This window comes from Stegodyphus dumicola, chromosome 4, assembly GCF_044657685.1.
Source record: "Stegodyphus dumicola isolate Sdum_Otavi_A_Nest chromosome 4, ASM4465768v1".
Lineage (NCBI taxonomy): Eukaryota > Metazoa > Arthropoda > Arachnida > Araneae > Eresidae > Stegodyphus > Stegodyphus dumicola.
The window spans coordinates 163,364,532-163,381,550 of NC_140771.1; the positions used below are offsets into that span (position 1 = coordinate 163,364,532).

The window sequence follows — 17,019 nt, forward strand, 5'->3', positions numbered from 1 at the left end:
TTTTAAGGTATCTGCCCTGGAACGACATCGTGGAATCGACAGCAACATAGGATCGAAAATAATTTTTGAGCTGCAACGTCGATTGTGTACCGACAGACAGGTTGTCGCTGTAGCGGCACATAGAAAGATATCCACTGACAAAGAAGATCTTTCTATCTTGAACTCTATATTTTTCTAAATATATATGTAAATCTACTCATCAATCACAATAAAAAATATAGATGCTAATGTTCTATAATTAAGCAGTTAAAAATTTAAAAGAAATTAGAGATTTGGCGGTACCGTGCTATTTGACGACATTCAAATTTTCAGAATTTAAAAATTTGGGGAGTCTCTAAATTGATCGATTCATTCAACAAAATATAAAATAATTAATGAAAACATGAAAAGTAAAACGACTGGTTTCATAAGAGGTTTCATTTTTTTCCCGTGATTAAAGTGAATACGAGCCATTTCCTTTAAAACTTTCTCCGTTTCTTTCAAAATAAAAAAAGCTACAGGTTTTTCACCTGCTTAATTCTATTTTGAACACATTGAAATCTAATTTTTGATTTTTTATAAACCGTTCCTTATATTTAAGCCAGATTTTTCCTTTCTTCCGCAGTCCCTCCTAAAATAATTTTTTTTTGACGTTGAATTTAAACACCTGTTAATTCACTTGCTATCTGATTCTCTTTCAAAGCCAATCTCTTCTGCTGGTGAGGAGAGAATTTTATCTATAACTTCGTCAACTGTAATTTCTCTTCACTCTCATATTCTTCTAAAAATATAAGGAATTAGACTCTTTAGCTTAATTTGTTAATTTCAAATATCTACCGTAATCTGGTAATTTCGAATGTCTGCTGTATAACCTTAACGCAATGTCCAGATCATATTCTATGCATTTATGCGACAAAATAAAAGCAAAGTTTAGAACTAAGGTCTGGACCACTGCCTTCCTAATTTTTACACTTTCGCAATCGAGTTCACTGCTAGTTAAAATACAGTTAGTCACAACTTGTAGAAAAAAAAAGTTTACCCCACCCCCCGAAAAAAGAAAGGTTAATTTAAGCAAGGTGGCATAAGTAAAGCGTAAAGAATTTGATTATAATTAACTTCGAAGAACAGACTACAATATTTTGCAAGGCGAAAGTTGTGCATGCCTTTTAAGAATATTAAAATAATTTTTTAAAAATACTATAAAAATAAAGCTTTCAACTGAAATAAAGCTGAAAGCTTTCAGATTTTCTATTACACCCATAAGGAAGTATTTTTTTTTAACGTTTTGTGTGTTACGTTTATTTATTAAATATCACGTTCTTCGCACTAAAACCCCATAACATTCAATTCAAGAACAATATCACAAACTATTTAAAAACAGCATATCTTTAAAAATTCCGATAGAGAATCTCGCGCACTAGAGTAAAACAAATTATTATTTTTTTTTAATTTAATTTTTTATTTTTTTTATGTTGTACAGTGTTGCCATTGCTGGCTTTGAAATCATTGAGGTTCTTGATCAAAAACTCATAAATGCTTTACAAACTATGAAACTGGTAATAAAACAAATTCCAAATTTGGGCTTCCAATTACCCATGTTCAGATGGAGGTCTACGTTATTAAAAATTGGATGGCTCTAGGTACCGCTGGTTTTTTACAATGTGAGACATTCATGCACTCACACAGATTCTTCATAATTTAGTTTCTTTAAATATAATACATGGAGATAATATTTGTTAGCAACAATTTGAAAAGAGAATCAACGCAGCAAGTGAAACGAGGCAAAATGCCGTTTTGAGAATAATAGATAGCCCTTTGTGTTTAATGTCCCTTTGGGCTAAAAAGAAAATAATTGTTACTCTTTTTTTGAACGCAAAGCAAAAGTTATGAATTCGGACCCATGTATGGATTTCTTTGTGACCTTTCTCACTTCCTTGTACGAAGTAAAGGAAGTATTGTAATTGCAACAAATTCCGGGTATCATATTTAAAAGAAAATATATATTTTGACGACTATTGAATGCAATTTAACAATGTTTTTGCGTGACATTTTTACGTAAGACAGAATAAAGGACTCCTTTCACCAAACGAATTTTATAAAACTGATTTAAAACGGATTCAGAAGAGAAATTTTTCTCGCCTCTACGTACCTACGTATGTATGTAAGTATCTCGTATAATTCAAAAACCAGTAGACTCAGAACGTTGAAAGTGCTGTTACTCGGCCCCGTGAGCTCAGTTCTTATACGTTGGTAAATTGTGCATTTTTTGCTTTAAAAATGATTGAATTCTGTTGTTCTTATCTTCCGTTTAAGATTTTTATGCCTTTAGTTAATCTGCATGCAATATTGGTTGAATTATCAACAATTTAAAACTTGTTTAAGTGCGGCTAAGCCTAATTTTTTACTTCCTGGTACGAAAATAAAAGGAAGTATTGTTGTAATCACAAAAAATTTCGGCTATCATATTCCAACGAAAATATCCATTTTGACAGCTATCGAATGCAATTTAACGATGTTTTTGTGTGACATCTGTACGTAAGGACAGGATAAAGAACTCTTTTCCCCCAAAAAATAATAAAAATGATTTTAAATGAATTTTGAAAAAGTGTTTTTTGTGGCGTCTGTACATAGGTACGCACGTATCTCGCATAACTAAAAAACGAGTAGCCTCAAAATTGAAATTTTGTATATAGCTTCTAAAAATACAGCATTATATATATATATATATATATATATATATATGTATATGTCATATTTTGGCAGTCGGGACTTTTGAAGAATCACAAATCTTGTAGACATCATTTTTAACAAGAAATGCAAACTAAAAATGATACTGAAATTTTTAAAGTCTGCAAGCTCATTTTTCTGTAAACATACTGTAAGAAAAAGTCCTAATTTTTTAAAGAAATAACCGTGAAAGTTCACAGTTCTTGGAATATTTATTTAAGTATCATAATCATATTTTGCAATCCTTGGCTTAAAACTATTTGTGATGATTAGATTTAGTAAGTAAAATGCAGTAAATTGATGAAAGATGAATGCTTGACTAGAGAAGACATTATTTTGCAGTCTCGAGTGGATTGACGATTAAAAGATCACTGAAAATATCCATTACATAGCAGAAGATGCAGGCAACTTTTGAAGGATCACAAAATCACTTGATATTCGAAAGATATCTTTATTGCTTTCTTATTTATCTTTTATTTTAAATTATAATTTTGATTTGCATTTTTTTATCTTACATATAAATATATATTTACATACTTTCGGTATGGCCAATTGTAACCAAAACGGGAGGTGCACAACTACACGTTATAGCATTCCTTTATACAAAATTTCATTGTTCTGAGACTACTCGTTTTTGAGTTATGTGAGACACATGCATACATACGTACGTACAGACGGTCACGAAAAAAATCTCTTCTGAATCAATTTTAAATCAGTTTTATAATTCGTTTGAGGAAAAAAAAGAGTCCTTTATTCTGGTCTTACGTACAGATGTTACGCAAAGCAAAACCATCATTAAATTATATTTAATAGCCGTCAAAATGGATACTTTCGTTGAAATACGTACCCGGAATTTTTCGTGATTACAGTAATTCATTTATTTCGTACAAGGAAGTAAAAAAGGGGGGATATTTATATCTGCTGTTCCACTGGGTTGATTGACATAATTTAAGTTGCGTTTTTTCATTTAGAAAACGCGACTTGGTCTTTATGTTAGATTTATATTTAGTTCTAAATTAGGTATTTTAACATAAAATCGGACTTTTTCTAAAATGACATACCTGTTATATTCCATACGAAATTTAAATGCAATCTTTTTCAAAAATAACATTCGAATTTTTTTATTTCATCTCGGTGAATCATTAATTCCTAAATTTAAATCATTTAAATCCGTCCTTAATTAGTTTTTAGTGGCTTTTTAAAGAGTTTTCTCATCATTTAAAGCTTATATATATTTTCCCCTTTTAAATATTTCGAAGATTATTTTATTGGAGAAAATAAATTAATTTTCATTCCGATATAAAACTCAACCTTACGAGGCTTTAAATGAAGAATGGAAGTACAGCCCAAATGGATAATGAGGAACCGAAAGGGTCGGAGAAAGTCTTGTGGCTAACATGTGGCTCCTTTAAGGATATAAGCGACATTTTATTACGCCAAAGGAAGTCAGTATCGAGCGGAAGCAGCTAGACAGAAAGGGAAAAATATATATGGAAAAGAGATCCAAAGAGGGGTTTATTTCTATTTTATAATTTCTATTTGATAACTTAATGATAATTGGTGTTTGTTATATAGCTAAATTACTATTAAAAGGCAGGTAATGTACATTTATGGCAAAAAAAAGTAGGGCAATTACTTTTGGATCCGATTTTATATATCTATTAATGAATCACACATACCAAACAACTGGCTGCTCTTGTCACTTATTTCTGAATGTCCACTATTTTGCAACGTTTTCTGCTTTAAATATAAATTTGTGGAATGTCTATGTATGTGAAATACAATTTTAGATTAAAATTCAGATATAACTGCAATGGAAATATGCTTCTATTATCTACTTAAAAATGCTAACAGAAGCTGACATGAAACATGATGCTATGATGAAGCTAACATGAAGCTAACATGATGCTAACATGAAGCTAACATGATGACTAACAGAAGGAAGATCTTTAAGAATTGGGCACAAATCATGTTCTTGAAATGCTGTTTAAAGCAATGCTCTGGAACAATATTGGTGTTCGGCCATGAATATGTTCCTGAAATTAAATGAGGAGGCAAGAATTGCAACCATTTGCAACGACATACGCGATTCAAGATTTAGTGCTGTTTTATCGATCAAAACAAAATTCCGAAATCGCTTGAATGCACAAGCAGGTATGCAAATTGTTGTTAGCAGCAAAGTGCCATTATTTGAAAAACTCTTATCTTTGTACTGTAATCTTACATGCAATACTTTTTGTATTTCAGTATCTCTTACTAGTTTAAATTCTTACTAGTTTAAATTCTTACTATCTTCCCTCTGTTTTCTCTTTTGTGATTTATCTTGGCGATCGCCATTCCCGGTCGAAAATTTCTTTTTTATTTTCAAAATGTTTACCGCTGTCTGCTCTTGGCCTTCCTTCCGCTACAGATCTACGAAAATAATCATTTGACCTCTCGCCATATTCTGACGTACGCGTAATTTCTGCTACCCTCATACTTTCAAACTTCACGGCGAGCTCAGATACATTCTCGAACGCGCTCGGGTTTCTCAATTAAAAAATCTGATGTGTACACCACATGACTTCCTTGTAAAGAATATTAAATTATACGCATTTTTCCTTGCATTTTATTTAAACTTATTAGATTGAATTAAACCTACTGCGCCGACAGCGCATAAACCAGAATAGAATAAATCCATTCTTTAAAATTCACTTTGTTTATTATAGCGACACTCTGGCGCTAGGTTTACTTAACAGTATTATATTTCATTCATATTATAACTCAGAATGCACAAAATGTATATCATTTAAAGAATTATCTAATCGTTACCACATGTTCTATTCAAATACTATAATAAAGCTAGAACTATGTATAAAAGAAATTAAGCAAATAAAACAAAAATGAAACAGTTTTCACAGACGATTGAGTATTTCTCATTTAATTAATTCAGTTCTTCTTCGCGAGAAGGCAAAAATACATAAAAACTCAAAATATCTATATTAAAAATTACGAAGTAAATCTCAAACGTATATTTCCTCGAAAAAATTCCAGAAAGAATTAAGCATGATTTAATTGGCAATAATAAATGAATGCGTTATCTTTGTTTTTGCGAAGCTAAGTTTCTCGAGATTGGCAACAAATCCACTAGTCTCCTGTTTCAAATGTAAACATCAATAGCCGCCATTAAAACAGGCTTAGCGGCAATTAAACAACTTTAAAATTGCTGATAATTTAATAATAAAAATATTGCACACAGATTTACTAAAGGCATAAAATCCTTAACCAGAAGATAAAAACAATATAATTCAATCATTTTTAAAGAAAAAAATGTACAATTTACAAACACATAAGAGTAAAGAAACTGAGATCACTGAGCTGGGTAACAAAGTGGATATATATATATATAAATATATTTATATACGTTTGGTGCGGCCGATTGCAACCAAAATACGAGGTGCACATCTACATGTTATAGCAGTCCTATATACAAAATTTCAACGTACGTACGTACATACGTTCGTACAGACACCACGAAAAATTCTCTTCAGAATTAATTTTAAAGCAGTTTTATAATTTTTTTGAAGGAAAAGAGTATTTTATTCTGTCCTTACGTACAGATATCACGCAAAAACATCGTTAAATTGCATTCGATAGCGGTCAAAATGGATATTTTCGTTGAAATATGCTTCTTGAAACTTTTTGCGATTACAATACTTCCTTTTTACTTCGTACAAGGAAGTAAAAATAGTCTTGAATTTGGGGTAAAAACCTAAGCAGTATAATTTGTATGACCTCTGTATCGGACCTTTTACCCATACAATAAGTTAACAACTTAAATTTTCCGCTATATGAATTTAGTTCTTCGGAATTCAGCTAGCAGTTTAGCTCTGTCTTTCACTGCAGAAAATGCTTTTATCAGGGCGGCTTTAAATACTTCGAATATAAAATTCTCACTGCCTCATTCACCCAACAAAAATTTACGGATGCCTTTATACCAGCTCAGTACCTATCCTCGAGTGCGGTAGTTGCTATCTACTTCCCCAACTGGATAAAGCAAAAAATGAGAAAAACGTCCATGCAGCTAGCCCGTTGGCGGGATCCGAACCACCAGTGTTCAGCGACTTTATCGGTAGGCCACTGGTAAGCTGCATTCTGGTGGGAAAACGGAAAGAAGAATTCACAGTAAAAATCTAAATCGTAATAGCTGGTTAGATTACCATAATAGAACGTTATAGTACCCTTAGTGTTGTAACGTTTAACCATTTTTGATGCCATTAATATTACAGAAACTGCGTTGAACTGTTCGAAGTGTACTGAAATCTGCAACTCATTCCGAGATAACGAAAAGGAATTGGAGATTTATCGAATAAAAAATCAAATAAAACCAAAAACTGGTGCTATAAAACTTAAAGGGATTTAGAAGAACAGCTTTAATCACCCGAAACTCTTTGAAGAGCCATTAGAGCAAACGGATACAATGGGCACGAAGGAAATTTTTCGCCAACAAGGAAACTAGAAAAATAAGCCTGACATTCACAAAATCTACAGTAAGGCAAATATTTCTCATACTGGAGTAAGATTCTGTTTGCAGACGAACCAAAATTTAATATGGAGTGTAACCCGAATGAAGGCTCGCATACGAAAAATCCATTGTCTTATTGTTAAGCAATATGATGGAGACTTAATGGCTTTGGGAAGTTTCGTTGCCTCTGGAATGGGGAACTTTGTTTTTATAGGGAATAATATACATCAGTATACATCGATAAATATTATATGGGAAAAAATAAAGGCATTTTATTAATACTTAGTTACTGGTATTTGCAAATAAAACTGAAAATACAAATAATGTCCGAAAACAAAAGCAAGCCATTGTATACATAAAAATCAATCAAGACGTAAAACCATAAGAAGTTTATCAATAAACAGTCGCAGTGAAACAGTCAGATTAAATGCAAAATAAAATAACTAATTAATGAGTTTCATATATTTACAGTTTGTTTCTGGAATATCTGAAAAGATAGTATTATGTAAAGAAAAGTCATTTAAATAATATGGGATATTTTTGACATTTTTGGTGTCTAATCTTGACAGAAAGTTTGCGTTCACTAACTAAAAATATTATTCACTATTTTTATTACTAGCCCAAAGGGACAATTTACCCAGAAAGGCTATTAACTTCATTCTGGTATTTTGCGTTGATTCACTATAAAGGCGAATCACTTTTTAAATTGTTGCCAGAAAATATTAAAGCCCTCTATTATATTTCAAGAAATTAAATAATGAAGAATCTGCATAAATGTATGTATGCTTCTCGCATTGTGATAAAACAACGGTACCTAGAGCCATCAAATTTTGAATAACGTACGTCTCCACCCGAATATGGGCATCTGGAAGCCCAAATTTAGAATTTCTATTGGGTTGGCAACTAAGTAATTGAGGATTTTTTTTAGAAAATCAAAGACAATTTTTTCATGGAACAAAATAACTTTATTCTGTAATGTATTGCCCATTTTGATCAATGACCTTTTGCCATCTTTCAGGCAGCATCATAATCCCACGTTCATAAAACTTCTGGGTTTTATTAGCAAAAAACTGAATCAGGTACGATTTGACATCATCATCATTATTGAAATTTTTACCATTCAAGGAGTTTTGTAAAGATCGAAACAAAAAGTAATCAGATGGTGCAAGGTCAGGACTATATGGTGGATGTGGCAAAACATCCCAACCAAGCTCCAATAATTTTTACCGAGTGACCAAAGATGTGTGTGGCCTTGCATTGTCATGATGGAATACAACACCTTTTCGATTTGTCAATTCTGGCCGCTTTTCTTCAACTGCATTGTTTAATTTCGTTAGTTGTTCAATGTAGACATCAGAATTGATCGTTCGGTTGGGTGGTAAGAGTTCAAAGTAGACAATTCCTTTGTCATCCCACCAAACTGATAACAAAACCTTCTTTTCATGAATATCAGCTTTTGATGTTGTTTGAGTTGGTTCACCTGGCCTGCTCCACGATCTTTTCCTCTTGATATTGTTGTAAACAACCCATTTTTCATCGCCAGTTATCAGTCGTTTTAAAAATGGATCATTTTCATTACGTTTCTTTAGCAAATCGTAGCTGTTAATGCATTGCGTTAAATGCGTTTCTTTCAGTTCGTGAGGAACCCATGTATCGAGTTTTTGAACATAGCCAAGTTGTTTTAAGTGATTTTCAATGCATGTATGTGATACATGAAGCTTCTCTGCAATCTCACGTGTTGTACTGTGACGATCCGAATCGATTATTGCTTTGATTAGGTCGTCATCAACTTCAACTGAACGACCAGAGCGTTTTTCATCTTTGAGTGAAAAATCACCAGAACGAAATTTGGCAAACCACTTTTGACACTGCCGTTCTTTTAAGGCTTCGTCACCATAAACAGCACATAACATTTTATGAGCTTGCGATATGTTTTTCCCTTTGCGGAAATAAAAAAGCAAAATATGACGAAAATGTTCCTTTTGATTTTCCATTTTTCAACGAATGCCAAACGAAAACTACGCAACCGATCAAAAAACGTTTTTTACTGATTGACAGCTAAATTGCCAACTATCAAGTAACAAAATGTGTTTCACATTTGTACTTCGTCTGCAAGCCTAAAATTTCAACTGAAGCCATCTATGAGTGAAATCCGCAATTACTTAGTTGCGAACCCAATATTTTGTTTTATTATCTATTTCATATTTTGTGAAACATTTATGAGTTTTTGATTAAGAAACTCAATGACTTTAAAGCCAGCAATGGCAACACTATACGAAAAAAAAAATTTTTTTTATCTCCAGCGCACTAGTGTGTATCGGAAATTCTAAAGATATGCTCTTTTAAATAGTTTGAGATATTACTGTTGAACTGAATTTTATGGCTTAAGTGCGAAGAACATGATATTTAATAAATAAAGGTAACACACAAAACTTTATAAAAAAAAGTCCCTTTGGGCGCAATGTAAGCTTTCAGATTTTATTTATTTATTTATTTTTGATACTACTTATTTTATTTTATTTCTTAGCTTTTATAGGAATTTAACAGCTAATTTCATAGCTTTCGTTCTGAGAGTGTAGAACAAGAAGGGATAATATTTTTAACCGAGGGCCAAAAAGAATTTTTTAGCGCATCATTCGGAAAAGACTTAAGGTGCCATATAACTTGCGTGACGTTCTTTTGATGTGCTCGTACTGCTTGCCAAAACGAGGGAGGGAAACACCTCTACCCTGCAAAAAATTTAAAGAAAATTACAATTTAAAATATCATTTTATGCATTTATTTTCATATTTCTTACTTTAAATAAGCTCCTCACGGTAAACACTGGGTCATAACTGCCCTGCATGTGGTTTCATTTTTAAATAAAATTTTATGGATTTACGGGTGAAACGATCTTTCTCTAAGTTACCTTCTCTGATCAGTCAACACTATGTTTACTTAGTTATTTAATTTTTAAATTAAAGTTGCTAGGAATGATAGAACTCTACTTCTCAGCAGAATCACATGCTTTCTAATATATCTGGTATTCTCAATTAGGTCAGGCTAGTATAGTCATGCGTCTATATGCGTACGTACACTGTAACAATATTTACACTACTGGGTTAACAGTAGTGTTATTGATTTTGGTAGTTTGCGTACAAAACTGGGTATGGAAGAGATGAAAATTTCATTGCATAGTGTTTCCTAACGGGTCGGATTAAGCAATTTAAAGGGTTACGTTTGCCTAGCGAACGGCTTTTGCTCATCCGTGATGTAGATTCTGCGTTATTTTCCTACCAAATTTGAATAAAATAAGTACAGATTGTAATTTTATTGGAAAACTGATTAAGAATTTACGGTAAAGTATTGAAATTGCATTAAAAACAGAAGCACACAAAAATCTGAAAATACGTTTGCTGATTTACACTAGTAACCCCCCCCCCCCCGATTCTCTAACGAATCAAATAAGTGAAAATGTGTGAAACTCCTTGCGATATGAATTGCATGGGAATGAGAATAGGAGAGTCGTATATATATTTTATATAACTTGCTTAAGTTGTATTAGAAATTTAAACTTTGCCTTAAATACTCTGGATATTCACCTACAAGTAAATGTTTAACAGGTCCGTTTTGAAAACATCGTGTTATTTAATAGTGGCTTGATCCTGTTTTCTCCTCGACAAAATTTAAGGAATCACAATGTTTGCACAGAAGTTTCACTGTTCCTAGCGAATTATGGCAAACTTTACCTACATTTGTCAAACACTTCTCAGCCAGTTTTCTAAAATTCTCTAGGCACACTTTAGATTTTTAGAAAACTACTGGTTAAAATTTGTTGAAGTCCTCTGGCTTGTGATATTTGTGATAAATTTGATTCAAAACATGATTCACGCTCTAAATTATCCTCGGAATTTCGTTTTTGTATAGTGCGTTTTAGTTTATGTGGTAGTCTTGCTCCTTTTCTGAGTCTTTGCTGGTTTTTCTTTTGATCGTCTTTGTTAACATTTTTCATTCCTGGCTTCTTCACTCTCATTTAGACGGTTCAAATACCTTCCGTCTTTATTTTTTATGCAGCCTGTTTGCCTTCTGAATATGATTAATATTGAAATCCTGACGTTTCTTCAAAATATATTGAAATATAACATTATTGTCAAAAACTATTGTATGCGAAAATAAGCCACTTCTACTTTTTATGAATAAGATGAGGACATTCTCTGTCGAGATACGTAATATTACATGTTATTAGAAATATCTTAATTTAATTGTATCGTGCAGAAAGTATTCATAAAAATAAAGGAAAAAAAACTGCATGCAGTATAAAGTAAAGTTAAGAAAAGTAAAATAAAATGTTTTTTTAATTGCTTTTAAATTGCTTGAGTTGAGCAGCTATCTTTATTATTAGGAAGACGAACTAAAACTCTTAAGCGTTGTCGAGCTTTGTGATTCGTCATTAGCAGGCCATGTTTAATAAAAACTAAAGATCATATGTTTCGCTTCATGACAAATCTTGCTGTATCACATAAATGGCATATGCATGATAAAGTAACGTAACGTAAGCTGCGCGTAATCTGGAGAAAAAGGTGTAATCTGAAGTGGCTTTGCCCCCGTTAGTTCCGATAAACCCATTTACCCAAACTAATAAGAAAAAAAGAAAAAAAAAAAAAAAAAAAAAAAAAAAAAAAGAACTTTGGATAAACTCGAGCTGCATTTTAATTTAAACAAGATAATAAAAATATAACTGACCGGTTTTGTCTTCGTAATTCCATAACGAGTGGTGTTTAGCATCTCTTTTCCCGACTTCATGAATCTGGAATTCTGCAAAGAGAAAAAAAAGAAAAGCTAACTGTTAGGAAGTTAAACACAAATAATCTTTCAGTGCATAAAATAAATCATACTTCAAAAAAGCATAATTGCTATTTAACTTGCAATCTGGAAACCTCAGATTTGAAAGAAAAATTCTCTGCCATTAAAAAATACGAAATAAATAAATAAATAAAATAAATCGTGCAAGTATTTCGTCTTTCTTCTACAATAAAAATAATGTCTGTTATAGCCAACTCATAGAACTAAATCTTCTTCTTTGGATAAAATTAAAACACGTCTCAAAAAGAATTTTGATTTTAATCGTACAGCTTTGCTTTACCATTTCTTTTTCTGAATCTTAAATAGTAGAAACATAAAAATATCAAAATATTGGTCTTCCTTCACTGCAAAAAAAAATGTGATATCTGAAACATTTTTATTTCCTTAAAATTTTTAATAATTCAATTGCACATGTAAAATAATTTTAATAAATCTGTTTTTAACCCTTCCCGGAATCCTCATAGAAAGTTGAGTGCATGGGAAATAGAAATCAGGAGCAATGTTTAACATACTATATTACTATTAAAATAAAAGGTGCTCTAATTTGAAGTAAACCAAACAGAGCAGTAATTATAACGTGAATGTGATTTTTAATTTAAAAGATATACCATAAGCTGAAAATCATCTCATATTTGAGAAAGTATTCAGAAAGAGGCTTTTAAATAGAAAAGAAATAACGCGCGGTTTTAATATAAATATTACAATAAACTTTGATTTGAGTTTTTATAATCGTTAACCAAATAAAATCCAACCTTCAAATTTCTTTCTTACGTAATTACGAAAACTTGTGCAAACATTTCACTCAAATTAAAACTCTTCTAAACGCTTGGAAAGTATAGCATTTAATTCCGTTCAGAATGAAATGCTGTTTAAAAACATATTCTTTCACAAAATCAGGACTCTGAAATATAGTAGGAAAAGATTGTATATACATTTATATTTATAGTTACGAAGTAATTGCAAAATATTTACCTCAACATGTCAAAACATATAGATTTTAATGTTAAGTCTATAAATGTATTGATAAACGAGGGTGTGTGTCACTGCCTCAAGGCGAGCGAATGGAAATAAAAAGCAAGTTCCGCCCGTCCCTATCCCTTCCTTCTTTCATGGATACGCTACCATCCTTTGCCTTATAGGGGAATGACGCGTTGATTTTTATTACATGTAGTGGGGCAGCAATAAATTGATTCATTATGCCGCATTATCGAAATTAAGCTGTATTAGAGTCAAATTTTGTAACCGAAACCTTCTTCGAAATAAAAATTTATATTTTATACATTTTATGATGTTAGAAATGTCCTTAGTAGAGTCTTTTTAAGAACTTTTGACAATTTCATCACATTAAGTTCCTATGCATTTATCATTCCCATACATGTCAGGTGCAAGTGGAAACCTGAAATTGCGACGGAAAAAAAAAAAAAAAAAAAAAAAAGATAAGCTCGTTGATTTATATTTCAAATTTAAATAGTCGATAGATGCTTAACAAAGAAATTACTTTAAAGCCAATAAATAAATAAATGAATAAAATAAAATTGCCACTGCGACGAAAACAAACATGTCCACGCAGCCTCGCATATCAGACTGTTAACCTTCATCAAAACCTTAGCTCTTTGATTTATGAAAACCTTAGTTCTTTGATTCATATCTTAAATTAACCAGTCGATAGATGCATGACAGAGAAATTACTTAAAAGCAAAAAAATGCACGTAGTAATTTGCTTGGTTTTCGAATATTGCTGTGGTATAAGACATGAAAACAAAGCAGGGTAGGACAAGAATTTTTAATTTAATTTTTTAAACACGTACGCTTGCAAGAACGAATAGCTTCAGAGTAGGTCGAACTTTCATTTGCAAATTCATTTAGTTTTCTGGTGGCTCCATCTGTTGATACGTATATTGTTCTTTATTAGATTTATTTTGTTCTTTATTATTATTATTTATTCTTATACGCAGCGTATCTTCCGGGGATTGATTGAAACGGCGTTAGACACCTGAAAGCCTGAAAGTATTTAAATTATTAAAATCATAGGTACAGATTTTTATTTCAGAATTATTAATTCGCCCTGTGTTTCTTGCAAATGTTTAGTTAAATGATTATAACAAGCCCTTAGCAGGGCAATTTTTAGCTATTCATGTATCTTATTGCAAATAAACCGGGGATGAGAATCTAATTTATTAGTCAAGTGCTTTAAACGTTAGATCAAGCTCATGCTGCGAGAGCCATTCCGGAAACTATTTTCTTCTAAGGCATGCCGCTACATTTATAAAGACTCGAAAATAAATAAATCGTTGCTAAACAAAATACGAACTAGAAATATTCTCATAAAGAATTTAAACCAAACCTGATTATTTCGTGTGATAGTGTTGCCATGTAAATAAAAATTATCTAAAGAAGCGATTATACATCTCTACTGTGTAACAATATATGATATTAAATATCATTTATTAATTGCAGTAGATGTTTTTAAAAATCATCTGTTATATTATATGATGCTATATACTAATTAGAAGAAATTGTCTAGTAAGGTATGCAATAAATTTCGTTAGAGATATTTCACTAATTATAATAATGTTGCAAACATTTATGAATAATATTATTAACTATGCGTATTAAAAATTAAACAAAGTTTTTGTTATATAAATCAAGTACGTAATTTATATCCACTATAGTAATGAGCTAAAAATATTAGGATCGTGTTTTAGGAGCAAAATATTGAGCATTACGTTTTTTTTTCTCATGAGTATTTTAACCTTTATCAAACTTTTTTTTTAGTATTATGTTATTATTTTCTTCAACAGATGGCGCTAAATGTCCACAGTATTTATTAGGAACAATTAACATTTCTTCAATATATTCTTTTTCGTTAATCAGTTTTTGAATCTTTTTCAAGCGACCGACAAGTTATACAAAGTTTTGATTTTTTCATACTTTGTCAAAAATCAAAAGGTGGGAGAACTAAAATATGTTATTTCTATAATCCATAGTTCTATTTGGGAGAGCTTTCGATTTGTATATTCGATTCAAATCACTACGTCAATTAAGTCTTAATGACTTTTATTTACACACATATTTTATATTACAATATATACATAATTCAAGATTAATTTCAAATCAAAAGATGGGGATTATCCCCCCTTCGTACAAATTCTATCAAGAGAAATCAAGCGAGCGACCGCTCTCTTCCAAGTTCGTTTTCCCGACTCCTCGTTGCCACTGGCAGAAGAGAAATTTTCGCTCATTTCGTCGAATTCGTGCGTTCGAGTTGTAACACAAAACATTTGAAAAAAACCATTTGCCGGAGAGAAAGAAATGTATACAGTTGGAAACCCATGATATTTTTATCAAATGATATTTGTAATTATTTTTAATGAGGAAAATCATATATTTTTCATTAATGCTGTGATAGCGAAATTCACAACTTCTCTCAAGCTACAGTATTTCGCATTTTCCACGTAATAACACTCTAATTTGTGTTTCTTTCGGGCATAGATCTCGGTCTTATATCATTATTTTAGTATGGTTGTGGTTTATGTGATTACGGCAAAGCCGCGAGAGCAATCTGCTTATAAGAAGAGATGCCTTCGTAGAGGACTTTTTAAGAAAACTGGCTCGTATACGTGTTACACACGGGGAAAACCACGAAAACGGACATTCAGCCAGGCCATTCGCGGGATTCGAACCTCGGACCGAACTACTAGTGTTCGGCCACTTTACCTCTCGGTCGCTGGTGGACCCTCATTACTTTAGTAAGGCTGGAATAAAGATATTGTAACAGCTTTTACGGTTTACTTTTATTTACACACATTGCGCCTTAAAGCTTTTAAGACTAACTTTTTTAAAACAAATTTTAGAATACCTGCCAAACAATAACTTCCAACATTTATTACCACTACATCTCAACTTTCATTTCGCAAAATATTTTTTGCTTTTTGGAAAGTACGTTTTAGTCAGTTAATCGTTTGCTTTGATTCCATAAACATCTGTCAGCACGGATTCGAAAGACGAGGAAAGAATAGCACCCATGTTCTGCTGTAAAATCGGAAATAAACCTGATTTTTTTTCAAACAAATTGTGAGTGGAAACGAAATTTAGTGTTTTTCTAAACACAGGCAGACAAAACGCTAATCATCTGAGACAAAAAGGCAGTTATCTGCTTGAGAAGGTTCACCAGGGTCATAGAAACGGTAACGGGCCAGACGGTGAAGTTCATATTTTATAAAGATATAATGGACCGATTTATGAAGAGATTAAATCTGGAAAAATTCAACCTACGACACTGCCGTCACATTCCTTTCCTATTAAGCAGTTTCTAGCAAAGTGTTGTCGCTCTCGAATCATCCCCTAATTTATTAGATTACGTGTCTTTGGTCTGCTTTCTGTTCCATAAATTGAAATTCGCTGGTGGCCGAGCGGCGGAACACCTGAACACTGTACTTCCACCCGGGTTCATATCCCGGTGAACAAACGGACGCTGTAACGGATTTCTGGTGTTTTCCCCCTTGTGTTATGTCAATATGTGTCGATTTCCATTCCAGGGTCCTTTACGAAGGCATCCTATTTCTTAGGCAGATTATCCTAGACTGCTTTGCCGTAATTGAAATCCCATTTTCTAATGTGACGTCTTTTCTGAAAGGTCCGTTATTTTACTAGCCCTGAAGATATTCAGAAAACCTTAACCAGAGACTCAACCTACATTTCAGACGATGAGTTCTATGAAAGAATCAGCAGCTGTTCGAAAGTGTCAAGTGGAATTAGGAGAAAGTTCGAGGAATGTTTACTGAAGACCAAGAGGAAAAAAGTGTTTCTTTCTTCAGCTTACGATTTTGTAAAAAATTATTTCTTAAAATTTTGTACATGCATATACGCATTACCTAAATAATGTAAAATTCAGTCAGCACAGATATTATTTCTGAAGTAAAACTCCGTTTTGCTGTTTACTTGCAAGAGTTTTAAAGATCGGATTC

The 17,019-nt window shown here is 32.1% G+C and overlaps 1 protein-coding gene and 1 long non-coding RNA gene across 2 annotated transcripts in view; one reads left to right on the plus strand and one right to left on the minus strand.

The window, feature by feature from the left end:
• The window catches only part of LOC118188671 (carbonic anhydrase 2-like), a 217,222-nt gene that overhangs the window by 63,874 nt on the left and 136,329 nt on the right, over nt 1-17,019 (minus strand). The window contains exon 2 of the mRNA XM_085815726.1: nt 11,933-12,004. Coding sequence (XP_085671852.1) covers nt 11,933-12,004 — 72 coding nt within the window. The remainder of the gene's footprint in view (nt 1-11,932; nt 12,005-17,019) is intronic.
• LOC146997745 (uncharacterized) overlaps nt 1-17,019 on the plus strand; it is a 207,223-nt gene that overhangs the window by 32,526 nt on the left and 157,678 nt on the right. The window lies entirely within an intron of this gene.